We start from the raw sequence: 27,603 nt of genomic DNA, 5'->3' as shown, positions 1-27,603 counted from the left end.
TCTTCTTCTCCCCTCAGGGTCGTGCGGGTGAGAGGGGTTTCTTTGGGCGTAAAGGAGAGAAGGGTGCCTCCTTCTACCCGTCGTTCAGCCGGGGGATCAAGGGTGAACTTGGGGCCCAGGGCCCTCAGGGCCCCCCTGGAGACATGGGCCGACCCGGGAGAGATGGACTGCCTGGGTTCCCTGGACAGCCTGGGCCTCCTGTGAGTCACATGTACACACACAGATACACGCGTGCACGTACTGTACCCAGGCACACACATTTACACACCTTTATAGATACACACCCACACACGCCATGTCCTGTGTATTGTAATAGACCTGTTCCTGTCCACTCCCCAGGCTGATGTCGATGGCTACGGAACCGTCGGAGAGAGAGGTTTCCCAGGGTTCTCGGGGGCCAAAGGTCGCACGGGTGAACCAGGAGAGAACGGGATTGGCTACGAGGGTACCGCTGGTACCCGCGGGTTGCCAGGCGACCCGGGCTTCACCGGGTTACCAGGGCAACCTGGTTTACCTGGCCCGCCAGGTAAGTGCCACCCAACAAGGAGGCCGTGGAGAGAGAGAGAGTGTGAGAGAGTGAGAGAGAGAGAGAGAGAGAGAGAGAGAGAGAGAGAGAGAGATGTGAAAGTGTGTATACTTATCCTATTCTCTCCACAGGAGAACTACACGTAGGCCAAGCAAACTGTCTAAAAGAACAACTTTGAGAATCCCACTTGCTTCCCATTGTGCGAACAACACAAAGTATTTCAGTAACTAAGGCTGCGTTTAGACAGGGAGCCCAATTCTGATCTTGACCAATCACATCAGCTCTGAAAAAGAGTTTGATGTGAAAAGATGGGATGTGATTGGTCAAAATATCGGAATTGGGCTGCTCGTCTAAATGCATCCTAAGTACCACAGCCCTTCATTAGCTACAGACACACCAAAGAAAATACGTACAATTGGGGCATACAGAACAATACAATAGCAGTAGTAAGGTTGTTGCTAAAGCAGCCCATGCAGCTTGCTACGTCTTCAAGGTTTTCCTCTCTTCATTCATTCCCTTGCAGGCAGTTGATTGGTCAATTAAAGGCCGTCATTAATGCGCTTATATCTTCTCTAGCCAACCTACCTCGGCCTTTAGCTACAGTACACTGTTAGAAAAAAGGGTTCCAAAAGGGTTCTTCGGCTGTCCCCGTACCAGAACTCTTTTTGGTTCCAGGGAGAACCCTTTTTGGTTCCACATAGAACCCTTTTGGGTTTCGTGTAGAACCCTCTGTGAAAAGGGTCCTACATGGAACCCAAAATGGTTCTACCTGGAACCAAAAAGGGTTCTTCAAAGGGTTCACCTATGGGGGCAGAAGCTCTTTTTGTCTACGAGTATAGCTGCTTCATCAATTCACACAGATCGACAATAATTAATTTGCTGTGATTGCACAATAATGGCTACTACTGAACTGTGATTGTTCAATCTCAGAGGAGAAAGAAATGGATGTTTAAAAATAATTAATACAAGTTAATGGATGTTAACGTAATGATCATTTAGAGTAAGTATACAGGAGACTGACAACTCCTGATAACACGGAGGCTGTCCTAATATGGACACCTTACTTGTAATTAAAAAATTGTTTTAACTGCAATGGACTTTAGGCTAGCTAGCTAAGTCTTCTCTGAGATTGAACGACACAAAACCCAACAGCATTTTGCCACTCATATGACTGAAAGTGTGTGTGACTGTTGCCTACGTTTTCTGATACAATAATGCTAATGCTAAAACGGATTCATTTATCTTTTTAATACGATACGTTATTCTTCTTTGAAGAGAGAGAGAGAATGAGGAAAGGTTGCAAAACGAAAGATGGCAAACACATGATGAGACCTTTCTTTTGCCGACTAAGCTATTAAGATATCTTTATCATTTTGTTCATATTTGCCACTCTCTCCCTCTCTTTCTCCTCTTCTGAAGAGAATAACCTTGACCAACCATCTCAGAATGATTTTTACTTTGCTTATGCCTGAACTGAATGCTGAATCTCTGACCTCTGATTTGCTGTTTGTTTGTTTGAATGATTTTTAACTGGCTTATGCATTGATTTGCGTGACTGTATGCAAATGACCTGAATGACCTTGATTGGCTTGTCCTCTGCCGTCCTGTCCTCCCTGTATCCCCCCCGCTCTCTCTCTCTTCAATCTCTCTTCCTCTCTCGCTTCCTCTCTCCCTCTCTCTCTCCCTCTCTCTCCCTCTCTCTTTCACTAGTACATCCCTCTCTCTCTTCTTCTCTCTCTTCCTCGCTCTCTCTCTTCCACTCTCTCTTCCTCTCTCTCTCTTCCACTCTCCCTATCTCTCTTCCACTCTCCCTCTCTTTCCTATCTCCTCTCTCTCTCCCTCTCTCTCTCTCTCTTCTCTCTCTCTCCCTCTCTGACTCACACTTTATATTTTTTTCTCTCTCTCTCTCTTTTCATCCATCCATCCCTCCATCTCCATCCTTCCATCACTCTGACCCTGTGCATGTTTGTCTGACCAGGTGACAGCTGTGGGCAGGAGGGGGTTAATGGCGCAGAGGGAGGTGAGAAGTTAAAGAGAACTGCCCTTGACAGAGAACCCCAGAGCCCTAGACATAGTCTTTAAGCCCAACTCTGTTTAAGATCCAGAGTTCCAATGGCAGCCATTTTGGCACCGGGAGTTCCAAGTCAATAGGATTCCATTTTTATGTCATTATTATGGAACGTTTTGGTGCCAAAATGGATGGCAGACAGTTGTCCACGTACTGTGTACCTGTGGCTCAGGAGACACTAGATTATCCTGTGGCTATTGTTTGGATGAAACACCCCATGTGCTCATTCAAAGCTTGTAATGGTAGAGAAAGGAGCAACTGAACTCTTCAATGGACAGAATTGTAATTTACTCAACATGTCAATCATTTGTTCATGCTGTCACCAATGGAGGCTCCTTGTTTCCCCGTATGATTGGGATTCCATTGGGCTTGAATCAGTTGATGATTGACACTTGATGAGGAACATTCTTTCCCGGTTTGAGTTCCAAGTAGCTCTGGTCCAGGGCATTACGTGAGGCTGGCTGGCTCAGCAACAGCAAGCCGCGTGTATCGCCCTGGACCAGAGCTAAGTTCCGGGCTACAGTACAACTCTCTTCCTCTGTCAGAAAATGGTTGGGAGCTTTCGGTGGCCATTGGCATGTAGCAGTGCATTACTTCACTCCTTCTCCTCCAATCAGAGCTGCTGAACCCTGGTGCATGTGTTAAGCTCCGCCTCTGCTAAGTGCTTAACCAATAGGGAGGGGGGAGGGCGATGGGAGGGTAGCCAATGAGACATACATTAGTGTAGTTTTTTTAATTGAAATAATACAAAAATAAAATACATACATTTACTTACTAGCTGTGAATCACTTTTTACTGTCCATACCTATAATATTGTCTTAATCAATTACTAACTACTTTTAATCAACAGATTGACATTAAAATCCTCACCATAATCGAACGTAGTCGTAATCACATAAATGCATATCCATAAACAAGCATACAAATAATAATAATGTGCTACAGTGATGGCCAATATTTATGTATAAGCTAGACTGTGTGTACTTTAATATTATAATGGCATTGTATCAGTTTGACTGAGGCATAGAGGGCTTTACTCCAGCCCTGTGTGTTTGTGTGTGTGTGTGTGTGTGTGTGCGTGCGTGCTAACCTTGATCTGACCGGATGTTACTAGGGTTGACGGTCCCTTGTCGTCTACCTGGCGAGGACGGAGAACCCGGCTACCCAGGAATACCTGGAAGAACAGGTAACATATAGACATCATCACCATGGCAACACTTCCTGTTTCGTGATTTATTTTTACAGGGAAGTTGACTGTGTGTGTGTGTGTGTGTGTGTGTGTGTGTCTGTGTGTGTGTGTGTGTGTGTGTGTGTGTAGGTCCCAAGGGCGAGCCAGGTTTCCCAGGGGGTCCCGGTCGGCCCGGCTTTGATGGAGGGAAGGGAGAGAGAGGAGACCCTGGCTTCGGAGGTCAGCCTGGACCACAAGGTGACTAACACAGCTCATGTCTTACCCATTAGCTTCATCAATATCTCCACTCTTCTCTTTTCAAGCATGACCATCTATTGACCACTAATCTGATTACAACTGATATCTATGGTCCATTGTTGATATTTATAAGATATGACTTTATAGTCTAATGTTCTTGTTCCCATGAGCTCATGTTAATTAGCCTTGAACAATATCACCACTCTTCTCTGTTCTAGTGACCACTGAAATCTGTGGCCCATTGCTGCCAATTAGTGACCATAAATATTTACCGAATGAAGTTGACTGAATTTTTCAATGACTTCTACTCACTCGTTTGATTGCTGCCAATCGCAAATGACCTTTAGTGTCTGCTAAATGGCATACTGTATATACAGTAATGGTTTATTGAATTTAACCAACTTTATCCCCCTCCCCCCTCTCTCAGGTTTCCCTGGCCCCAGAGGAGATGCGGGGGTCCCAGGTATCCCAGGCGAGGGCCGTCCAGGGGCCCCAGGGAAAAACGGGTTCCCGGGGCGGCTGGGGGAAAAGGGGCAGCCGGGGGAGGTTCTGGGGGCCTCAACAGGTCTCCCTGGATCACCTGGGTTCCCCGGAGGACCAGGAGACAAGGGAGAGCGAGGAGCATCGGGTCAACCTGGAGGATCAGGTGGGTCTCAGCATGATAATGAACTAATAATCGGATAAATTACCCTTTGGGGATCAGTAAAGTAATCTATTTATCTATCTATTGATCAAACGTTCTGTCTGTCTCGATATGAAAATGGGGAACACTAAACTACCTACAACTTCAAAGGTTCAATGAAGCCTTCATAAGGCCTTTATAATGCCCACATAGATGCTTTTATTCAGCGGGGATGTATGTTTCTATGTGGCTCTGTGTATCTGTACTGTATGTTCCTGTGTGTTCTGCTGTATTTTACCCTGTGTCCTGTATTCCCCCAGGTTTTGACGGGCGGTCCGGTGTTTCCGGAGCTAAGGGTGAGCGCGGGGCAGATGGCTACCCCGGAACTCCAGGTCTTCCTGGACTTCCCGGAGAGGGCAGACCGGGTGGATTTCCCGGTCCTGCCGGACCACCCGGAAGCAGAGGATTAACCGGCTCTCCAGGTGAGAGTCGGAACGAGGGGAATGTCATAGGATTTCCGGAATTTTGGAAATGTTTGGGAATGTTGTCGTTAATCCATTAAATTAATTGATTCCAGATCCCAGGCATCTCCTAGTCGTCGGTGTCTTTCGTTTTAGCCCACAGCGCGAACAGACATGCCTGTGTGTTGATTGTGAATGCTCCCCACCACTTCTCTCTTTTACTGATATGTTCTCTCTATTTTTATTTTATTCTTCAGTAAGTTTCCACTGGTTGCCTGTTTGTGATCTCCATCACCAAAAGCATTTCTTCTCACCTCTCATTTTCTTTTCCATCTCCTCTTCCTTCTCCTCCTCCTTCCTCTCTTCCTACAACCATCGCTATCACCTACATCCATCATTATCATCACTCCATCCCTCTCTTCTTGGTGATGGGTCTCTCCCTAGGCTGTCAAGGTGAGCTACTCCCTTCCCTTCATCCCTTCATCCCCCCCGCTCCGTCTTAGACCAGTCGCTCTAACCCTTGCCTCCTCCGCCCATCTTACCAACTCTGACTGCTCCTTGGGATTTGGAATTCCCCATTTTAGAACATCTGGCTTCTAGAACTAAGAGCTGTTCTAAACCTTAGGCATTTGAGTCCAAAGAAAGAGATAGAAAGTAAAAAATAGAAAGTTGTTGAACTTCATTGTATTTTTTCAGGAAGCACTAATCTTATAGGTGCAATCTTTGTGTTGGATCTCTACTAAACCTAGGATAGCCAATTTCTGGAAACTTTCCCAAAATTCTCAGGTTTTCCAAAAATCCTGGTTAGAAGATTCCCGGATTTCCTGCTTATTCCCCCCTCCCCGATTCCATGGATCTTCCAACAAGGATTTCTGGAAATCCTGGGAATTTTACCAGAATTTTGCAACCCTAACTAAACATAACTTAAGCCTTGCTGGCAGCAATTGTGTTTGTCGCTGTAACATTGATAGGCTTGTGTGAACCCTTACCCTCATCTTAACCATCCAACTGACTCACTTCAACCTACGAGCCTAAAAGCCTGTTCTAGAAACATCTAGAAGACAGAAACCATAGAAGGCTTCCAAAGGGTATTTATCATGTGGTTGGGCTATCAAATTTTACTCTGGAATTGCACTTGAGTGTACAGTATATTTTATCATGAATATTGGCGTGATCATTTTTCATCCCTTGATAAGAGATTTGAATGTAACCTGTAACTATGTAAACCAGCAGGAATAATTTACATTTATCAATCTTATATTCCATACTTTCTCTCAATTTAAGTGCAATTGCAGCTTAATTAAACTATGTCATGAAACAATGTAACTGAACATGTATTTACATTCTTGTTCATGTGACTTGTTTGCATTCTGAACTACAATAATTAAGCAATAAACCCCGAGGGGGTGTGGTATATGGACAAAATACACTGTATACAGTACCAGTCCAAGGTTTGGACACACCTACAGTACTCATTCAAGGATTTTCTTTATGTTTACTATTTTCTACATTGTAGAATAATAGTGAAGACATCAAAACTATGAAATAGCACGTATGGAATCATGTAGTAACCAAAAAAGTGTTAAACAAATCAAAATATATTTTATATTTGAGGTTCTTCAAATAGCCACCCTTTGCCTTGATGACAGCTTTGCACACTCTTGGCATTCTCTCAACCAGCTTCACCTGGAATGCTTTTCCAACAGTCTTGAAGGAGTTCCCACATATGCTGAGCACTTGTTCGCTACTTTTCCTTCACTCTGAGGTTCGACAAATCCCAAAACCATCTCAATTTGGTTGAGGTCAGGCGATTGTGGAGGCCAGATTATCTGAAGCAGCACTCCATCACTCTCCTCTCGGTAAAATAGCCCTTACACAGCCTGGAGGTGTGTTGGGTCATTGTCCTGTTGAAAAACAAATAATAGTCCCACTAAGCCCAAACTAGATGGGATGGCGCATCGCTGCAGGATGCTGTGGTAGCCATGCTGGTTAAGTGTGCCTTAAATTATAAATAAATCACAGACAGTGTCACCAGTAAAGCACCACTACACATAACACCTCGTCCATGCTTTACGGTGGGAAATACACATGCGGAGATCATCCGTTCACCGACACCGCATCTCACAAAGACATGGCGGTTGGAACCAAAAGATTTGGTTGGAACCAAAAGATTTGGACTCCAGACCAAAGGACAGATTTCCACCGGTCTAATGTCCATTGCTCGTGTTTCTTGGCCCAAGCAAGTCTCTTCTTCTTATTGGTGTCCTTTAGTAGTGTTTTCTTTTGCAGCAATTCGACCATGAAGGCCTGATTCACACAGTCTCCTCTGAACAGTTGATGTTGAGATGTGTCTGTTACTTGAACTCTGTGAAGCATTTATTTGGGCTGCAATTTCTGAAGCTGGTTACTCTAATGAACTTATCCTCTGCAGCAGAGGTAACTCTGGGTCTTCCTTTCCTGTGGCGGTCCTCATGAGAGCCAGTTTCATCATAGCGCTTGATGGTTTTTGCGGCTGCACTTGAAGAAACTCTCAAAGTTCTTGAAATTGCCGTATTGACAGACCTTCATGTCTTGAAGTAATGATGGACTGTCGTTTGTCTTTGCTTATTTGAGCTGTTCTTGCCATAATATGGATTTGCTCTTTTACCAAATAGGGCTATCTTCTGTACACCACCCCTACCTTGTCACAACACAACTGATTGGCACTGTTAACTGAAAACGCATTCCAGGTGACTACCTCATGAAGCTGGTTGAGAGAATGCCAAGAGTGCGAAAAGCTGTCATCAAGGCAAAGGGTGTTCATTTTTTCACCCGGATCACCCACAATCACCCAACCTCAACCCAACTGAGATGGTTTGGGTTGAGTTGGACCGCAGAGTGAAGGAAAAGCACTCAACAAGTGCTCAGCATTTGTGGGAACTCCTTCAAGACTGTTGGAAAAGTATTTCTCATGAAGCTGGTTGAGAGAATGCCAAGAGTGTGCAAAGCTGTCATCAAGGCAAAGGGTGGCTACTTTGAAGAATCTCAAATATAAAATATATTTTCATTTGTTTTAGAATTTTGGTTACTACATGATTCCATATGTGTTATTTCATAGTTTTGATGTCTTCACTATTAGTCTACAATGTAGAAAATAGTAAAAATAAAGAAAAACCCTTGAATGAGTAGGTGTCTAAACTTTTGACTGGTACTGTATTGAAAAGTTTGTGGACACCCCTTCCAAATTAGTGTATTCACCTATTTCAGCCACACCCGTTGCTGACAAGTGTATAAAATTGAGCACACCGCCATGCAATCTCCATAGACAAACATTGGCAGTAGAATGGCCTTACTGAAGAGCTCAGAGACTTTCAACGTGGCACTGTCATAGGATGCCACCTTTCCAGCAAGTCAGTTCGTAAAATTTCTGCCCTGCTAGAGCTGCCCCAGTCAACTGTAAATGCTGTTATTGTGAAGTGGAAACATCTAGGGGCAACAACGGCTCAGCCGCGAAGTGGTAGGCCACACAAGCTCACAGAATGTGACCGCCGAGTGCTGAAGCACGTAGCTCGTACAAATCGTCTGTCCTCGGTTTCAACACTCAATACAGAGTTCCAAATTGCCTCTGGAAGCAAAGTCAGCAGAAGAACTGTTCACCTGGGTCATCATGAATGGGTTTCCATGGCCGAGCAGCCGCACACAAGCCTAAGATCACCATGCACAATGCCAAGCGTCGGCTGGAGTGGTGTAATTGGACCATTGGAAACCCATAGGCAACGCGTTCTCTGGAGTGATGAATCACGCTTCACCATCTGGCAGTCCGACGGACAAATCTGGTTTTGGTGGTTGCCAGGAGAATGCTACCTGCCCCAATGCATAGTGCCAACTACAGCATACAATTACATTGTAGACAATTCTGTGCTTCCAACATTTTGACAACAGTTTGGGGAAGGCCCTTTCCTGTTTCAGCATGACAATGCCTCCGTGCACAAAGCAAGGTCCATACAGAAATGTGAGCCAGGCCTAATTGCCCAACATCAGTGCCCGACCTCACTAATGCTCTTGTGGCTGAATGGAAGCAAGTCCCTGCAGCAATGTTCCAACATCTAGTGGAAAGCCTTCCCAGAAGAGTGGAGGCTGTTATAGCAGCAAAGGGGGGACCAACTCCTTATTATTGGGCATTATTTTGGAATGAGATGTTCGATGAGCAGGTGTCCACATACTTTTGGCTGTTATTATGCGTGACACAATGCAGAGAGCCTGGATACAGCCATTAGCCGTGGTATATTGGCCATATAGCACAAACTCCCAAGGTGCCTTGTTGCTATTATAAAATAAATGTTTTGTCATAACTGCGGTCTGATATACAACGGCTGTCTGCCAATCAGCATTCAGGGCTTAAACCACCCAGTTTATAATGTCATTTAGATACTGAATATAATTGTAGTATATGTCACAACAAGTTAAGTTTTAACAGTGCAATAAAGGTAAGTTATGGTAAGTTTGGTTATTTTTATGTCATATGTATATATGTTTATAAATCAGCACTTTCTCCCTCCCTCCTATTTGAAGAATTATTTAACTTTAATCTAATGTACTATTGATTTTCAGAGAGAGTTATGCCTGACTTGCTGTCCTCTCCCTCCCCACCCAGGCTACCCCGGTTTGAAGGGAGCCAGAGGTGATGCAGGCTTTCCAGGCCCAGCTGGGATGAAGGGACAACCAGGAGAACCAGGAGGCGATGGCTCTCCAGGACTCAGGGGTCTTCCAGGACCACCGGGCCCCGGGGGAAGAGACGGCATCCCTGGGGGACCAGGAAGAAAGGGTAAGGTGGTGGTGGATAACCGAACATACACATCTCCATAGCTAACTTCCAAGCCAAGGTAGGATGGACACTCACAATAGTGCAAATCTCAAATTACACCAATCAGTGCAGTACTTTTTAACCAGAGCCACGTCGGGCACTTGGCATTTTTAGAGAGATGAATAGAGTAATTGGACCCATACCTACTATTGCTCTATTGATGTTTATTTGGCTTGAAAATGTCGATGTAAAGTGGATACTAGTCAGATCCACGAGCCATTTTCTAATCATGATCCCTTTCCTGTTCACAGGCGAGAGCGGTTACCCCGGACTGGTGGGTTTCCCCGGAATGCCAGGTAACCCTGGAAGACCTGGAGGTCCAGGAGGGAAAGGAGCTCCCGGATTCTCAGGAAGAGACGGTCTGCCCGGAGATTTCGGAGCGCCAGGACCTAAAGGTACAGGATTGGGAATGACAGAACTAATGGAATGATGGGAAGGGAGTGGATAGGGAGTAGATTATCATTTTAATATGACATGATGAATAGTCTTACAGTACTTTTGTTTTGGTTTAGTTTCACAAATGTTTCTCTTCGGGCTTGCTCAATCCCTATGACGTAGAAGAAACCCTAACTGTATTATTTGGTTCAAAGAGAAACTGAATGATGTGGCTTCTCTCTATGTGTGTGTGTTCCAGGTGACAGAGGTAACGCTGGTCCACCCGGCGCACCCTCTCTGCCCGTCAGAGTTGAGTACATTGAGAAGGGACAGATGGGCGACAATGGTGCCAACGGTCTACCCGGTTTCCCTGGACCTAGAGGTAGGTGGTAGGCTACAAATCAAAATTGTCATCCCTTTTGTGCCAAATGTGTGTCACCAACAAGGTCTTACATCTGCCATTTTGTTACAAATGTGTGCCATCAACCTAGGCTGAAGATAACAAAGGTTAATACAAGAGGGTTCTAATATCCCATCACTCTTTGTGTAAATGCAGAAGATTTCTAAACAATCGGACCAGAGATGCTAGTTAGCAACGGTGCTGGTCCTATGAATCTGTTTATTTTCAAAAGCATCCTCTTGGAATTATTATGTTGTCCTAAACTGGATATCTTCAACCTAGCCACCATCAAGCTCCTGCAGCAGCCATTTTGTGCTAAACGTGTGTCACCAACAAGCTCCTACATCCTCCATTTTGTGCCTCCCTGTCCACAGGTGACAAGGGTTTCCCAGGGCTGCCTGGTCGACAGGGTTTGCCCGGGCTGCCTGGTTATGCTGACAGAGCTAAAGGAGAACAAGGTCTTTCTGGTCTCCCCGGACGCCCAGCCGGACCAGGCTACCCGGGGCCTAAAGGATCTCCTGGTATCATTGGCTTCCCTGGCATGCCTGGACCTAGGGTAGGCACATACACCACCATAGAAAGAGTTTAACAGTGACGTTGTAGGCAGTAGACAGAAGTGGCAGTTGATGTTATACTGAGTTTGACATATTATTGTTCTGCAGGGTGACGATGGCGAACCTGGTTTCCCTGGAAACCCCGGAGTCCTTGGTCAGCCAGGTGCTAAAGGTGAGTAGCTGTCACATCACCTGTTGTATACCTACCTGTGAACCTCATGTCATCTTACTGTACCTGTGTTGGTCTCTTCCCTGTGCTATTCTCTTAACTGTAGTCCCTTACCATTGTTGGTCTCTTATCTGTGCTGTTCTCTTAACTGTATTCTCTTACCTGTTGTATTCTGTTATCTCTGCCATTCTTTCCTGTACCTTTTCAGTGTAAAGGTTTTGTATTGGTTAAGTTCTTACCTGCATATTGTATGGTTCTCAGGTGAGAGAGGTGACTCTTTCGGCTACCCCGGAGGTCCCGGAGCTAAAGGTGAGGCCGGAACCCCTGGTTACTCAGGTGACCCAGGTGCTAAAGGCGCCCCCGGGGACAACGGTTTCGCAGGCGGCCCTGGGTTCAACGGACAGAAGGGAGCACCGGGAGATCGAGGAATACCCGGACAAATGGGTGAGTGGGGATGATAATGTCACAGGAAGTGATGTCGTAAAGGCCACACAGATGAATCATGTCACTGGAAGTGATATAGAAAAAAAAGGGAAAGAAACCTTATCATTATTAATATTTTCTTTACATTCATTTGTGCTCACACATGTTCCCTGGTGTGTTTTTTGGGGTCCCCCCTTCTCAGGTACCCCTGGTTTCACTGGCGCTAAGGGTCTGAACGGATACCCAGGAGGAAGAGGTCTAGACGGGACGCCTGGCCGCTCCGGCTCCCCTGGAACATCTGGAGAGAAAGGTTTGTTTAGACACACTGAACCATAGTCTCCTCTAGCTTTTCCATGCTTCACATTACCATTTGTAATACAACATCATTGGCCTGAGAGAAAATGGTTATTTATCTTAAACTGACATGGCTTGCTCTAACATAACTTTAGTATGTCATTTTATTTTAGGCGATATTATAATACAATAATAGTATTCTTTCTCAAGGTCTGCCGGGATCTCCTGGTCTTGATGGGCTCAACGGACTGGCTGGACCCAAGGGTCTACCAGGAACCCCAGGTTATAGTGAGGGGGGTCGTCCCGGCACTCCTGGAGCAGCCGGTCTGAAGGGAGAGAGGGGCTCCTCCATCCCAGGTGGACCTGGGTACAATGGAGAGAAGGGAGCTAGAGGAGAGTCAGGTGAGAAAGATCAATCAATCAGTCAATCAAATAATCAATCAAATGTATTTTATAACACTTTTTATATCGGCAGTAGTCACAAAGTGCTTTAAAGATAGCCGGCTTACGACCCCAAAAGAGCAAGCAATGCGGAGGTAGAAGCACAGATGAGCGTAGATGAGTAACCTTGATGAGTAACGTGATGACCGACTCCAACCCTAACACTGCCTATAGACTTGTGTTAGCTCCCGGAGCTAATGCCTATGCTTTAGCTCAGCGGGGTAACACAGTCTTGTGGCGTGCAGAAGACCAGGGTTTCGATCACTGGTTGGTCACACAAACATAGATAATATACAGTGCCTTCGGAAAGTATTCAGACCCCTTGACTTTTTCCATATTTTGTTACGTTATAGCCTTATTCTACAATTGATTAAATTGTTTTTTCCCTCATCAATCTACACACAATACCCCAGAATGACAAAGCGAAAACAGGTTTCTAGAATTTTTTTGCAGATTTATAAAAAAAAAATTAAATGTACCCTTTGCTATGAGACTCGAATTTGAGCTCAGGTGCATCCTGTTTCCATTGATCATCGTTGAGATGTTTCTACAACTTGATTGGAGTCCACCTGTGGTAAATTAAATTAATTGGACATGATTTGGAAAGACACACACCTTTCTATATAAGGTCCCACAGTTGACAGTGCATGTCAGAGCGAAAACCAAGCGATGAGGTCGAAGGAATTGTCCGTAGACAGGATTGTGTCGAGGCACAGATCTGGGGAAGGGTACCAAAACATTTCGGCATCATTGAAGGTCCCCAAGAACACAGTGTCCTCCATGATTCTTAAATGGAAGACGTTTGGAACCACCAAGACTCTTTCTAGAGCTGGCCACCCGGCCAAACTGAGCAATCGGGGGAGAAGGGCTTTGGTCAGGGAGGTGACCAACAACCCTATGGTCACTGGCAGAGCTCCAGAGTTCCTCTGTGGAGATGGGAAAACCTTTCAGAAGGACAACTGTCTCTGCAGCACTACCAATCAGTGGCCAACGGAAGCCACTAAGAGTATTATATAATTGATGGAGTGACTATGGCTTTTCAAGTAACCCAGCAGTGCTATTTGCAGAGTTAGCTTTAGGTAAATGTTGTGATTTTTCAGCAATTTCTGAACCAGCGACCAAAAACAAGCTACATATGGGCAGTACCAAAACAAGTGATCTAATGATTCTGTCTCTTTGCAGCAAAATCTGCAGAGCTGGGATGGTTGTATTCCCCATTGCCATAACTTTCTATTTGTTGCAAGAATTTCACACCATTTTAAGCCTTAGTCCCGTCCATCTCTTTAAGGATTCACATGTGGTAAACACACGCTATATCAAATAAAAAAAGTTTGATGTAGTTTATTTGTCACAGGATATAGAAGGTGTAAATCATACAGTGATAGTACTTGCTTAGTAGCAATATCAAAAACAGAAAGTGTCCAGGTAAAAAATATTTTTGCGTTATTAGATGACGCTTACCCGACACACTTGTCTAATTGATGGGTGTTGTGAAGGAAATGCTATAACCACCCCTCACCCACATCTAGCTAAGTGGATGGGTCACTGTTGTCTAGACATGTACACATGTTCATGACATACAATCGATGGCCATAATCACCCCCAGACACACCTGCTAATTTGATGGGTCATGTAATAATCCGGCCGAAGTGGAGTCTTTTGTTTAGACATCTAGGTAGCTAGCTAACTAACTAGCTAAACAATGAACCGGCATAACCCCAACTTATACTTCTACCAATTCAAATGTTGTCATAGCTGTAGTATGAATGGCTAAAGCTAACAAACTACGTTCAATGTTAACTAGCTAACATTAACTAGCAATACAAATGGGGATTTCTGATTCAAATAATATTACTACACAGATCACACATGTAACGTTAGCTAGCGAGCCAGCAAGCTAATGTTTGCTAGCTAACTAACGGTATGCTTTAACTCGAAAATAAAAATGACTTTCTGACAAAATTAGAAACATATCTGGAAAATGTAGCTAGACTCTTACCCATATACATGGATGAACGCGTCACGGCAGACTGTAACCATCTAACTCAGTTTTGTTGTAGCTACATCTTGTTTGGCCAGCTTTGTGTCAAGCCACTCCGGTTCACACTGATTGTGGCGTGTGCAGAAAGTAGCCCATCACTTTTTCCTACAGATCTGTCGATAGCGCCTGCTAAATTCAGGGCACCAATGTTGTTGAGAAAAGTAGCAAAACTTTTGTAGTTCTCGATGGCTAACGTTATATCTTTCAAAAACAGCACAGTAGAAAGGACTGTCAACACTTACTGAACAGCTCATGTGATAGACAAAAGCATGCTACATGGCAGACCAATCCAAACTCATCTCCCGGCATGTCCAGCCCATAAATTATCTCAGCCAATCATGGCCAGTGGGAACGTTCCTGTCTTTTTCCATGGCTAAACCAACTAGGCTCGTAATTGAACCATTGTATTTGTATTTATGGATGGAATACAAGTTTGTTATTAAGGCACATGAAAGTTCATATGTTCCAGAAGGCATTTCTGCCCAAAAACCCATTTTGATCAAAAATAAATGTTTACGTTCAAATGCTGCTCCTGAAAAGTAAAAGTCACCCAGTAAAGTTCTACTTGAGTAAAAGTATAAAGTATTTGGTTTAAAATATACTTAAGTATCAAAAGTAAAAGTATAAATCATTTATAATTCCTTATATTAAGCAAACCAGATGACACCATTTTCTTTTTTTTACAGAAAGCCAGGGGCACACTCCAACATTCAGACATAATTTACAAACAAAGCATGTGTGTTTAGTGAGTCCGCCAGATCAGAGGCAGTAGGGATGACCGGGGATGTTCGGTTGATAAGTGTGTGAATTGGACTATTTTCCTGTCCTGCTAAGCATTCAAAATGTAACAAGTGCTTTTGGGTGTCAAGGAAAATGTATGGAGTACATAGTACAATATTTTCTTAATGAATGTGGTGAAGAAAAAGTAAAAGTAGTCAAAATATAAATAGTAAAGTACAGATACCCCAGAAAACAACTTAAATAATACTTTAAAGTATTTTTACTTAAATACTTTCCTGAAGCGAGTCACAATTTTCTTTAGCCAATTTTGGTCTTTAATGCAGGGCCAACAAGTTCCTTACCTTCTCCCCTTTCCACATAACTCCTACATTTTTGCTGTAATGCTGCAGTCAGTTGGTTGTAATTTCGGATAGAGCAGAAATGCCCATATATATTTGTTAACTGCATGTGTGACATAACTACACCAGTCCTATTTATGATATAATTTACAAAGATTATATGTATATGTTTTTATCAATTAGTATATTTGAGTTCAACACTAATATTTGTTGTAATATTTGTTATGGCTTTTGTGGTGCATTCAACTGATATTGCAACCAGCTTTCTTTGGCTTGTTTTAAAATTAGCAATATTTTGGAGATTATTTCATTTTCAAATAATCGAAAGTGAGAGGTTGTAATCTGAATGAAGGGAAAAAGGCCATTGTTGAACATGGGGTGAGCAATTCTTACCAATCTGCCTTGAAAAACAGTTTGAATTTAATTAGAGTTTTTGTATGCCTTTAGTGAAAGGTACTATGCTTTAATATTTAATAATTTTAGCCCTCCAAATTCATAGTCATTATATAAAAAGCCTGGTTAATTTTGTCTGGCTTGTCGTTTGTAACGGCGTTGGTAGTCGTGTTGTTAGGAATGAGGTACAGGAAGCCACGAGCACAGGGAGTGTTGTTTTTTAATAACACTTTGAGAGAAGAAAACAAAGTTCCCAAACACAGGGGAATAAATATAAGGTACCACAATGCCAAGCCGACACGAACTAGACAGTCGAATACAACAATTAATCCCGCACGACAAGGAGCGGGCCAGCTAAACTAAATAGCCCCTCTAATGGCTAATTGACCACAGGTGTCTAAAATAAAAAAAAGGGAAAAGCAAAAGGGAATCGGTGGCAGCTAATAGGCCGGTGACGACGATCGCCGAGCGCCACCCGAGCAGGAGGGGGCGCCACCGTCGGTGGGAATCGTGACATCGTTCCAAATAAATTGGAAAAAATTTGCTCATATAATTACAAAAACAAATCGTTAGGTGTAGGCAGGGCCATAAGTAAATCGATAAACTGGGTATGACTAAAGAATAAATTGGGGGGATTTTTCCACAAATGAACAGGTGTTGTCCTTGCCATGTTTGCATGATCTTATCTAATTTGGCTAACTGTCTATTAAAATGTATTGTAGTGAGAGAATTTCTTTATTTTCGGATATGAATACTGAGTATGTCCACTTTCTTGCCCCTTGATATTATTGTTGGATCTGATTTTAATAATAGCTAACATTTTGATGGCCATAATAAATAGATATGCCGATTGTGGGCAACCTTGTTTTATTCCTCTTGACAATTTAATACTTTCTGAGAAGTAGCTATTATTTACGATTTTACACATGGGGTTACTATACATAACTTTAACCCATTGTATAAGAGTTTCTCGTAAATTAAAATTGTCCAGGCATTTATATATAAATTCCAGTTGTGCTTTATCAAAAGCCTTTTCAAAGTCAGCTATGAATACCAGGCCTGGTTTACCAGATTTTTCATAGTGTTTTATTGTTTCCAGTACTTGTATTATATTATCTCCAATGTATTGTCCATGTAAAAAAAACCTGTCTGATTAGGTTGAATAATGTCCAACAATACCTTTTTATTTCTATGCATTTTGCTAGGATTTTGGCATTGCAACACTGAAGTGTAAGGGGTCTCCAGTTTTTTAGGTGGACCGGATCTTTATATTTACCACCTGGGTCCTGTTTCAGTAATAGTGAAATCAGACCTTGCTAAGTATCTGATAGTCTACCATTTTTATAGGAGTGGTTAAAACATGCTAATAACGGACCTCTGAGTACATCGAAAAAAGGTTTGATATGCCTCAACTGGTATGCCATCCAGCCCTGGAGTTTTCCCAGACTTAAAGGCTTTAATTGTAGCAATAATTTTCTCCTCTTTAATTTGGCATTCACATGAGTCTTTCTGTACAGCTGTGAAGTTTACCATATGAACAGAAAAAAGTATTTAAATTAACTTCAGTTAGTGTGTAACAGGTTTCTGTTAATTCTTTTTGGTAGCATTTCTGTGTTGAATATAAAAAAATATGTTGGCGCAATTACCCTCATATTCGGTCCAGTTTGTTTTATTTTTATAATATATTACACTTGACCTTTCTTGAATAAGTTCCTCCAGTTTTCTGGGTTTTCCCTCTAACTTATGCTGTACCTCTAGGGTACAGTTTTTATTGCTATCTATCTGCACTGATAGTTCCTCTATTTCCTTTGTTAATATAAATATTTTCACCAAAATTGTTTTTGTTTTAAAGATGAGTATTGAATTGCATAGCCTCTAAAGACACATTTAAAAGTGTCCCATACAATAAGGTGATCTGCTGTACCTATGTTATGTAGAACAAAGTCCGTTATATATTATTCTGTCTTGGTTAAAAACAAGTTGTCATCCAGTAGGCTCTGATAAAATGTCCAATATCCTCGCCCTTGCGGAAATTCTGTAAGAGTAATGTGTATACCAATTATTTGATGGTCCGACCACATTCTGTCCCCATCAACACTCTTAACTTTTGGTGGCAGTGAGAATAACATAAGAAAGTAGTCAAGATGACTAGCTTGATTGAGCCTCCGCCATCCATGATTTCCTTAAGTGCATGAAGGTGATAGTTTACGGTCCATAATATATTTCTTATTTCACTATTCCCTGTAATTTCTTGTAATAGTGCACTTATTTTGACCATAGTCGGTTTCTAAAGCAGAAACAGTGAGGCACCTATGGTAACGTGTGTGTGTGTGTGTGTGTGTGTGTGTGTGTGTTGATGCTGACCCCAACTCTTGTCTGGATGTCAGGAGGTCCTGGTGTGACGGGCTTCCCAGGTCTGCCTGGTCCTCGCGGGGAGACGGTCATTTCTAACATCCCTGGACCATTGGGAGACCCTGGCCTGCCCGGAATCGATGGAGAAGAAGGTAATTTAACCCTTCATTTGGTCTTTTACAAAACTATAGATTGATTGTAACTTATATTTTTTACTTATCTTGTACATACAGTTGAAGTCAGAAGTTTACATACACTTAGGTTGGAGTCATTAAAACTTGTTTTTCAACCACTCCACAAATTTCTTGTTAACAAACTACAGTTTTGGAAAGTCGGTTAGGACATCTACTGTGTGCATGACACAAGTTATTTTTCCAACAATTGTTTACAGACAGATTATTTCACTTATAATTCACTGTATCACAATTCCAGTGGGTCAGAAGTTTACATACACTAAGTTGACTGTGCCTTTCAACAGCTAGGAAAATTCCAGAAAATGATGTCATGGCTTTAGAAGCTTCTGATAGGCTAATTGACATCATTTGAGTCAATTGGAGGTGTACCTGTGGATGTATTTCAAGGCCTACCTTCAAACTCAGTGCCTCTTTGCTTGACATCATGAGAAAATCAAAAGAAATCAAATAAGACCTCAGAAACAAATATTGTAGACCTCCACAAGTCTGGTTCATCCTTGGGAGCAATTTCCAAATGCCTGAAGGTACCACATCATCTGTACAAACAATAGTACTCAAGTATAAACACCATGGGACCACGCAGCTGTCATACCGCTCATCTCCTAGAGATGAACGTACTTTGGTGCGAAAAGTGCAAATCAATCCCAGAACAACAGCAAAGGACCTTGTGAAGCTGCTGGAGGAAACAGGTACAAAAGTATCTATATCCACAGTAAAACGAGTCCTATATCGACATAACCTGAAAGGCCGCTCAGCAAGGAAGAAGCCACTGCTCCAAAACCACCATAAAAAAGCCAGACTACGGTTTGCAACTGCACATGGGGACAAAGATCGTACTTTTTGGAGAAATGTCCTCTGGTCTGATGAAACAAAAATAGAACTGTTTGGCCATAATGACCATCGTTATGTTTGGAGGAAAAAGGGGGAGGCTTGCAAGCCAAAGAACACCTTCCCAACCATGAAGCACGGGGTGGCAGCATCATGTTGTGGGGGTGCTTTGCTGCAGGAGGGACTGGTGCACTTCTTAAAATAAATGGCATCATGAGGTAGGAAGATTATGTGGATATATTGAAGCTTGTCATCTCCCTTCTGGATTACTGCAACTCGCTGTTGGCGAGGCTCCCTGCCTGTGCCATTAAACTCCTACAACTCATCCAGAACGCCGCAGCCCGTCTGGTGTTCAACCTTCCCAAGTTCTCTCACGTCACCCCACTCCTCCGCACACTCCACTGGCTTCCAGTTGAAGCTCGCATCTGCTACAAGACCATGGTGCTTGCCTACGGAGCTGTGAGGGGAACGGCACCTCCGTACCTTCAGGCTCTGATTAGTCCCTACACCCAAAGAAGGGCAGTGTGTTCATCAACCTCTGGCCTGCTCGCCTCCCTACCTCTGCGGAAGCACAGTTCCCGCTCAGCCCAGTCAAAACTGTTCGCTGCTCTTGCATCCCAATGGTGGAACAAGCTCTCTCACGACGCCAGGACAGCGGAGTCAATCACCACCTTCCAGAGACACCTGAAACCCCACCTCTTCAAGGAATACCTGGGATAGGATTAAGTAATCCTTCTAATCTCTCCCCCCCCTACCCTCCCCCCCAAAAAAGATATAGATGTACTATTGTAAAGTGGATGTTCCACTGGATATCATAAGGTGAATGCACCAATTTGTAAGTCGCTCTGGATAAGAGCGTCTGCTAAATGACGTAAATGTAAATGAAGCAACATCTCAAGACATCAGTCAGGCGGAACACCATAGTCCCTGTGTCCAAGAACACTAAGGTAACCTGCTAAATGACTACTGACCCATAGCACTCACGTCTGTAGCCATGAACTGCTTTGAAAGGCTGGTCATGGCTCACATCAACACCATTATCCCAGAAACCCTAGACCCACTCCAACTTGCATACCGCCAAAACAGATCCACAGATGATGCAATCTCTATTGCACTCCACACTGCCCTTTCCCTCCTGGACAAAAGGAACACCTATATGAGAATGGAATTCATTGACTACAGCTCAGCGTTCAACACCATAGTGCCCTCAAAGCTCATCAATAAGCTAAGGACCCTGGGACTAAATACCTCCCTCTGCATCTGGATCACGGACTTCCCGACGGGCCACCCCCAGGTGGTAGGGTAGGTAACAACACATCTGCCACGCTGATCCTCAACAAAGGGGCCCCTCAGGGGTGCGTGCTCTGTCCCCTCCTGTACTCCCTGTTCACTCATGACTGCATGGCCAGGCACGACTCCAACACCATCATTAAGTTTGGCGATGACACAACAGTGGTAGGCCTGATCACCTCTACCTACATGTACATATTACCTCAACTAACCGGTGCCCCCGCACAATGACTCTGTACCGGTACCCCCCTGTATATAGTCTCGCTATCATTATTTTACTGCTGCTCGTTAATTACTTGTTACTTTTATTTCTGATTTCTTATTCATATTTTTTTTAAACTGCGTTGTTGGTTAGGGGCTCATAAGTAAGTATTTCACTGTTGTTTACGGCGCATGTGACTAATATAATTTGATGTGATTTGATCAGCTGAGATTTGTCTCCTTATATTCCTCCATCTCACATTCCTCCTCTTTCTTCCATGTTCTTCTCCTCCTTTCTACTTTCCCCTCTATCTCTTTCCTCCCTACATCTCTCCATTTCTTACCACTCTATATCTATACCTAGTTCACTGAGTGTTAACATCTCCTCTCTCCTCTGTCCGTTCCTCCAGGTTGTCCTCTTCTCCTTCTCTCCATTTCTCCCTCTGAGTCATCTCTCATTCTCCTCCCTCCATCTAAATCCAACACTCTATAGACCTCTATACTGTAGCTAGTTCACTCTTGTGTTAATTGTTTATGGTCGGATCCTCCAGGTTACCGTGGTCCTCCAGGCCCCCCAGGCCCACCGGGGCCCGGTACAGCCCAAGGAGACAGAGGCGACTCTGGGCTATCTGGCATCCCTGGTACCCCTGGTAACCGTGGAGACCCTGGGGGTCCAGGTGGCCCAGGACGGGACGGAAACCCTGGATTCAAAGGTACAGGGATGACAAACCAATGTACTGTAATATCCATCAGAATGTGATTCAAAAGCAAGGTACAGTGATGATGGCTCTCAGATTGAGGATGATTACCTTGATGGTAGCCTTATAGACTCATAGGGTCTATAATGTTGTTGTTGTTTTTGTTGTTGTGTTGCCCAGGAGAGAGAGGTGACTCTGGGTACAGTGGAGCATCAGGACAAAGGGGCTTCCCTGGAGATCCAGGATACTACGGAGGGAAAGGACCCAAAGGAAGGAGAGGTGAGAGACTTATCCTTTTAACACACACTGATCTTGAAGATGAAACACTTGTCTTTGTCAATTTGATTAAATAATTGTAAAAAAAATGTACCTCTCATTTTGTACCTCTCTCTCTCTCTCTACCCCCCTCTCTCTCTTTCCCTATCCTGTCCTTCCTCCCCCTCCCCTCCCCTTTCCCCCTCCTTTCCCCTCCTCACACTTCTCTCCCTCCCCCTCTAGGTAATACTGGTCGTAAGGGACCCCAAGGTAAAACTTTCCCCAGGCAGGACATCCGGACACCCTATGGAGACATGGGAGACCCCGGGGTCAACGGAGCTTCAGGGTCCGTGGGAGAAGCAGGCAATCCCGGCATGCCAGGCAGAGGGGGTGAGTAGTCCACTTAGAACAGCCAGAGGCCAGGCAGGGGGGTAAGTAACCTACTGGGACTATATTCACAAAGCATCTCAGAGAAGGAATACTGGTCTAGGATCAGTTTTGCCTTGTGTGGATTCAGACTAACCACAGTCACCCCCTAATCCCATATCTAGGATCAGTTTACACTACTTTGATCCAAACCTGACCCATTAGGGATTCAAATATGAAGTAACATCAGATCCTCCTCCTCTGTTCCAGGTCCTAAAGGCCGGCCCGGCGCGGTAGGGAAGCTGGGGAGGAACGGAGGGTCAGGTCTGGACGGACCTCTGGGAGACTCTGGTCCTCCTGGTTTCCCTGGACCTACCGGGTCACAAGGTGTGTGTGTGTGTGTGTGTGTGTGTGTGTGTGTGTGTGTGTGTGTGTGTGTGTGTGTGTGTGTGTGTGTGTGTGTGTGTGTGTGTGTGTGTGTGCGTGTGCGTGTGCGCGCGTATAGTGTCTACAGTATATTTGCCAACTGCGAGTACGAGTGTGTATCTAGAATGTCTGTATGTGAACACACATCGACCTCTATACAACATGACAAGTCTTACATTGCTTTATAACCGCATCGTAATGCATCATAGCCGGAGGTTTTAAGTAAAGTGATAACCAACATTTGAACCTGTACTACTTACACACTCCCTCCCCACTTCTCCCCCCCCCATCTCTTTTCACCTCCCCTCTCCCTTCCTCTCCTCTCTCCCCCAGGTCTGCCCGGTAAGCCTGGCCTGCAGGGTCCCCCAGGAAGTGTGGCGCGCAGCAGGAGTATTGGATACACTCTGGTGAAGCACAGTCAGAACAACCAGGTGCCCATGTGTCCTCAGGGCATGGCTCAGCTCTGGGAAGGATACAGTCTGCTGTATGTTGAGGGGCAGGAGAAGGCCCATAACCAGGACCTCGGTGCGTCACACACACGCGCACAAACGTGTGCACAAACACACACACACACACACACACACACACACACACACACACACACACACACACACACACACACACACACACACACACACACACAAGGGCAACATGTGCGATTATACAATTATACGGGCAGGCAGAGCAACCTACAAAACTTGCGGAAAGCTCAACTTTATATCTCTCCTGCCCTACTCCCCCTTCTTTCCACCTCTCTCCCTCCTCTCCCCTCTCTCGCAGGTATGGCAGGCTCCTGCCTTCCCCGTTTCAGCACTGTCCCCTTCCTGTACTGCACGCCCAACGAGATCTGCTACTACGCCAGCCGCAACGACAAGTCCTATTGGCTGTCCACCACGGCACCCATCCCCATGATGCCGGTGGGAGAGGAGGCTATCAGCCAGTACATCAGCAGGTGCTCCGTGTGCGAGGCCTACTCCCAGCCTGTAGCTGTCCACTCACAGGACCTCACCATCCCTACCTGCCCTTCCGGCTGGAGATCCCTCTGGATCGGGTACTCCTTTCTCATGGTGAGTTAGGGGGGAATTAAGGCCAGATTCAATCCGCTGTGCATTATGGAGCGTTGTCGCCCAGAGTGCCTTCTAAAGCCAGTATTCCTGCGTTTGCGATCACATTCATGGAAACCGCTGAAGATGTCGGCTCAATCGTAAAATGACCTTTAAATGTCAATCACGCTTTGAATCCTGGCCTATATTTTATTCTCTACTGAAAGCTAGTTCACTACCCAAGAACTCCATAGTCTAAACCACCATCTAGAAACTAACACCTAGGTATTGTCTGGTCCCCTCCTCTCCTCTCTCTCTCTCCCTTCCCCCCATACAGCACACTGCTGCCGGGGCTGAGGGCGGCGGCCAGTCCCTGGTCTCTCCAGGGTCCTGTCTGGAAGACTTCCGCGCCACGCCCTTCATTGAGTGTAATGGGGCAAAGGGCACCTGCCACTACTTTGCCAACAAGTACAGCTTCTGGCTGACCACGGTTGAGCCTAGCCGGGAGTTCGACCCCCCTCCGATGGACACACTGAAGGGAGGCAACCAACGCAGCCGAGTCAGTCGCTGTCAAGTCTGCAGCAAGATCTTGTAGCTGGGATAAGAGTTCGAAGATGGAGAGATAGAGAGAAGATATGAAAAAGAGAGAGACTGAAACAACAAAGGAGAGGGTGATGATTACTTATCAGAAAGGAAAAGAGAGAGATGGGGTGGAGATGGAGTAATTGAAATGATAAAACAATTTTAAAAACTTTCACTGAATTTGAGCACCTCCCCTGCTTCATCTAGGGGTCTCACTAGGAGGGTGAGGGGCTCCTGAAGGAGCCGACGAGGGCCCTTCTGTGGGTTTATGATACCCTTGTATCGATGTAAGACAGAAAGGGATGGAGAGATGAGCGGTCTTGTTCTAAACTAGATTATTACTGACAGTGGTGCTATACTGTATGTTTTACGTGTCTTTCTTTTGTTCTTTTCACATTACCATGGTTATGTGTCTGAAAACATTCACGGCTACCTCGGAGAGTGCAACCCCAAACCACCCCTTTGGCCTGCACTGAACCGCTTTCACTTCCTGGGCTACATCCCAAATGGCCTATATAGTGCACTACCCATAGGACTCTGGTCCAAAGTGGTGCATTACATAGGGAATATGATGCTATTTGGGATGAATACGTTCTCTACCGTTACAACTACATACAGTCATGAACCTAAGAGACCTGCTACACATACCAGTTAACTGCTATAGCTAGCCAACCACTTTTTATACTCGAACACACACACCTATGATATCTATTATGTCTGCTTCAGTTAAGAGAAACAGTAAGTGTATTATGATATATGCTTGTGATCCTATTAGAAACCAATGTGTTATTTTTTTTGGTGCTACCCTACCCTGGGATTCAACTTGACAACAGTTTTGAAAGAGACAAAACCCATCCCTTTTTATATATTAGAATGAGTGGCATAGACAGATCGAGTGAGGTAACATCATCCCATGCCGAATCACTTGAAGAAATGGTCATACTTCTATTTATATAAGATCCCATTTATGTGTATGTGAATGTATTGCAGTAATGTGAATGCCTATAATTGGTATAAATCACAGGAGGCTGCTGAGGGGTGAACGGCTCACAACAATGGCATGAACGAAGCGAATGGAATGGCATCAAACACATGGAAACCATGGAAACCATGTGTTGGATGCATTTGATGCCATTCCACTTATTCAGCTCCAGCCATCATTGTGAGCCAGTCCTCCCCAATGAAGGTGCCACCAACCTCCTGTGGTATGAATGGAGTCGGTCTGTGCAGGTAAAGATCTGTAACTTGTGTGTGTCTTTTCAGTTTAGCTACAGCGATGGAGGTTGAAGGTTCTAACCACCAACATCAGCCCCCCCCCCCAATTCACTGCTGGAACACAAACCACCAACACTGAACACACATAATTATTGTGGCCATGTCATCTCCATGTCACCATGTCACTCCATAATTGGATTTTCCACCTACGGTGAGACCCTAATAGTGGATTGTGTAATGTCACTGTCACTGTGTTGGACAGATAACATTAAATGAAAGTAACTCAATGGCAGTTCCATTGTTCCCAAGACCCACCCCTTTGTTTACAAATGCAGTTGTTAGGGGAGTTTCACACTTTGGGTGGAAACAGATATTGAACATTGCTACTTTAAACTCACCTCCTTCACTGACTGGAATGGGTGACCAAGCCTATAGTACATTGCACCAAATCATGTTGGCTTTGTAATTATTTAGAACCATCATGTTCTCCAGGGTCTCACTCAGGTTATCGAGGTGAGGAGAGTAACTATCTTCGCTCCATTTTTTGTGACCAAATTTGGGTTTTATAAAACCCTCCACCACCCATACTTGAGCCAAAACATACAAGTACGCAGTAACTGCTTGGAAGGAATCACAAACTAACAACAAACACACCACACACACATTTTCCGTTACAATATTTGTTGTTGGACAGAAGCTTACTATACATTTTATCAGAGCAAACGATAGGACCTACTGTGTTGCTGTAGTCCCTATCTGCTCTCCTCAGTTCCTGTCATGTCAATGGACGCGTTCCAGTGCGACTACATTGCAGACGCCTGCCAGATCTCAAAACACCTGGATAAGTGACTAAAATATCAGCTAACCACATCATATGATCTAGCAATCTGATGCCAATGCAACGCCTGCAATGTAGGTGGCCTGGAACGCAGCCACTGATGTCAAAAGTGCTGGGTGACTTAAGTTGTAACCACTATGACCACTATGTCTAACACGCAGGCCCATCTCTCATTGGTAGCCCTGAGTACATCTTTTTCAATTAGATTTTTTTCTCATTTGTTGTTCTTTTGTCTGTAATCTAGATTGTAATTCTTATACTTCACTGTAATTATTCCCTAGTTCAAAGGTTATTTACATTTTGGGGAAGATGATCTGTACATTCGATGATAGGAACGAACAAAACATTTTTTAGGATGTTTTATATGGAAATATACAATTCTATGATTATATTTGAATGACACAAAAAGATAAAAACACATTTTTATTGTCACTGTTTTGACACTGACCTCTGTTGAATATATTCCACTGTCTTAAAAGGAATTTTGAGAACCTGAAAAATAAATATTTTTCATACAAATCCACATTTTACATGTATAACAGAGATGTATAACTGCAATGATTATGCAGATGTGCTACATTTTCCTCAGAGGACACAACAGATTTGGTCAAACGGTGCAGTTTTGTGTTCACAATGAAATAAAAGTATTAAAACTAACACAGATTCAGATTGAATGAAGAACGATGATTAGGATTGTTTGAGAGAAATTTAACAAAATGATATACCACCTATACAGATCTAGACTACAGTATGTGTAAAAGGGTCCAAATTGAATATATGTTGTTTGATGTAGTGGATTTACCACATTTGAAGAGTGCAACATACCTAACCTAGTAGGTACTTAACACAGAAAGTGCTGTGTGCTTAACAAGACAACATTAAAGTATAACACTTAGGTGATAACACTTTTATTTTGTCTTCATCTTTTCGGTGGAAAGCCACAGCAGTCATATTTGATTGTCAACCACTGACTAACACAACATCATCAATAGTTTTAAACCACTCTTGGATTGGGGGACATTTTGCTGCATTTACACAGGTAGACCAATTCTACTCTTTTCTCCAGTTATTGTCAAAATACCAATTTGTGGGGGAAAAAAACATAATTGGGCTGCCTGTGGAAATACAGCCTTTTAAGACTGCCACTGGATGGGGTCATTGCATTAGGTAAGACTATTTTCTTGTTGTATTTTGAAAAAA

The 27,603-nt window shown here is 44.0% G+C and overlaps 1 protein-coding gene across 5 annotated transcripts in view; it reads left to right on the top strand.

The window, feature by feature from the left end:
- LOC106608923 (collagen alpha-6(IV) chain) overlaps nt 1-27,308 on the top strand; it is a 193,578-nt gene extending 166,270 nt beyond the window's left edge. For 3 of the 5 annotated variants that reach the window (XM_014207146.2, XM_014207142.2, XM_014207143.2), the window contains 24 exons: nt 18-200; nt 340-526; nt 2,505-2,546; nt 3,709-3,780; nt 3,913-4,020; nt 4,448-4,666; nt 4,963-5,124; nt 5,548-5,556; nt 9,737-9,907; nt 10,198-10,341; nt 10,581-10,703; nt 11,096-11,277; nt 11,384-11,447; nt 11,706-11,888; nt 12,070-12,177; nt 12,372-12,563; nt 18,503-18,619; nt 21,532-21,693; nt 21,859-21,957; nt 22,177-22,323; nt 22,570-22,686; nt 23,059-23,250; nt 23,506-23,792; nt 24,106-27,308. In XM_014207146.2, the coding sequence (XP_014062621.1) occupies nt 18-200; nt 340-526; nt 2,505-2,546; nt 3,709-3,780; nt 3,913-4,020; nt 4,448-4,666; nt 4,963-5,124; nt 5,548-5,556; nt 9,737-9,907; nt 10,198-10,341; nt 10,581-10,703; nt 11,096-11,277; nt 11,384-11,447; nt 11,706-11,888; nt 12,070-12,177; nt 12,372-12,563; nt 18,503-18,619; nt 21,532-21,693; nt 21,859-21,957; nt 22,177-22,323; nt 22,570-22,686; nt 23,059-23,250; nt 23,506-23,792; nt 24,106-24,363 (3,528 nt within the window). In that variant the 3' untranslated portion in view covers nt 24,364-27,308. The remainder of the gene's footprint in view (nt 1-17; nt 201-339; nt 527-2,504; nt 2,547-3,708; nt 3,781-3,912; nt 4,021-4,447; nt 4,667-4,962; nt 5,125-5,547; nt 5,557-9,736; nt 9,908-10,197; nt 10,342-10,580; nt 10,704-11,095; nt 11,278-11,383; nt 11,448-11,705; nt 11,889-12,069; nt 12,178-12,371; nt 12,564-18,502; nt 18,620-21,531; nt 21,694-21,858; nt 21,958-22,176; nt 22,324-22,569; nt 22,687-23,058; nt 23,251-23,505; nt 23,793-24,105) is intronic. The other 2 variants (XM_014207145.2, XM_014207144.2) reach the window with 2 other exon arrangements.
- The last annotated feature ends 295 nt before the right edge of the window (nt 27,309-27,603 follow it).

Source organism: Salmo salar, chromosome ssa07 (genome assembly GCF_905237065.1).
Source record: "Salmo salar chromosome ssa07, Ssal_v3.1, whole genome shotgun sequence".
Lineage (NCBI taxonomy): Eukaryota > Metazoa > Chordata > Actinopteri > Salmoniformes > Salmonidae > Salmo > Salmo salar.
The sequence above is the reverse complement of the archived record's forward strand: the minus strand, read 5'-3'. Positions and strand labels throughout refer to the sequence as shown.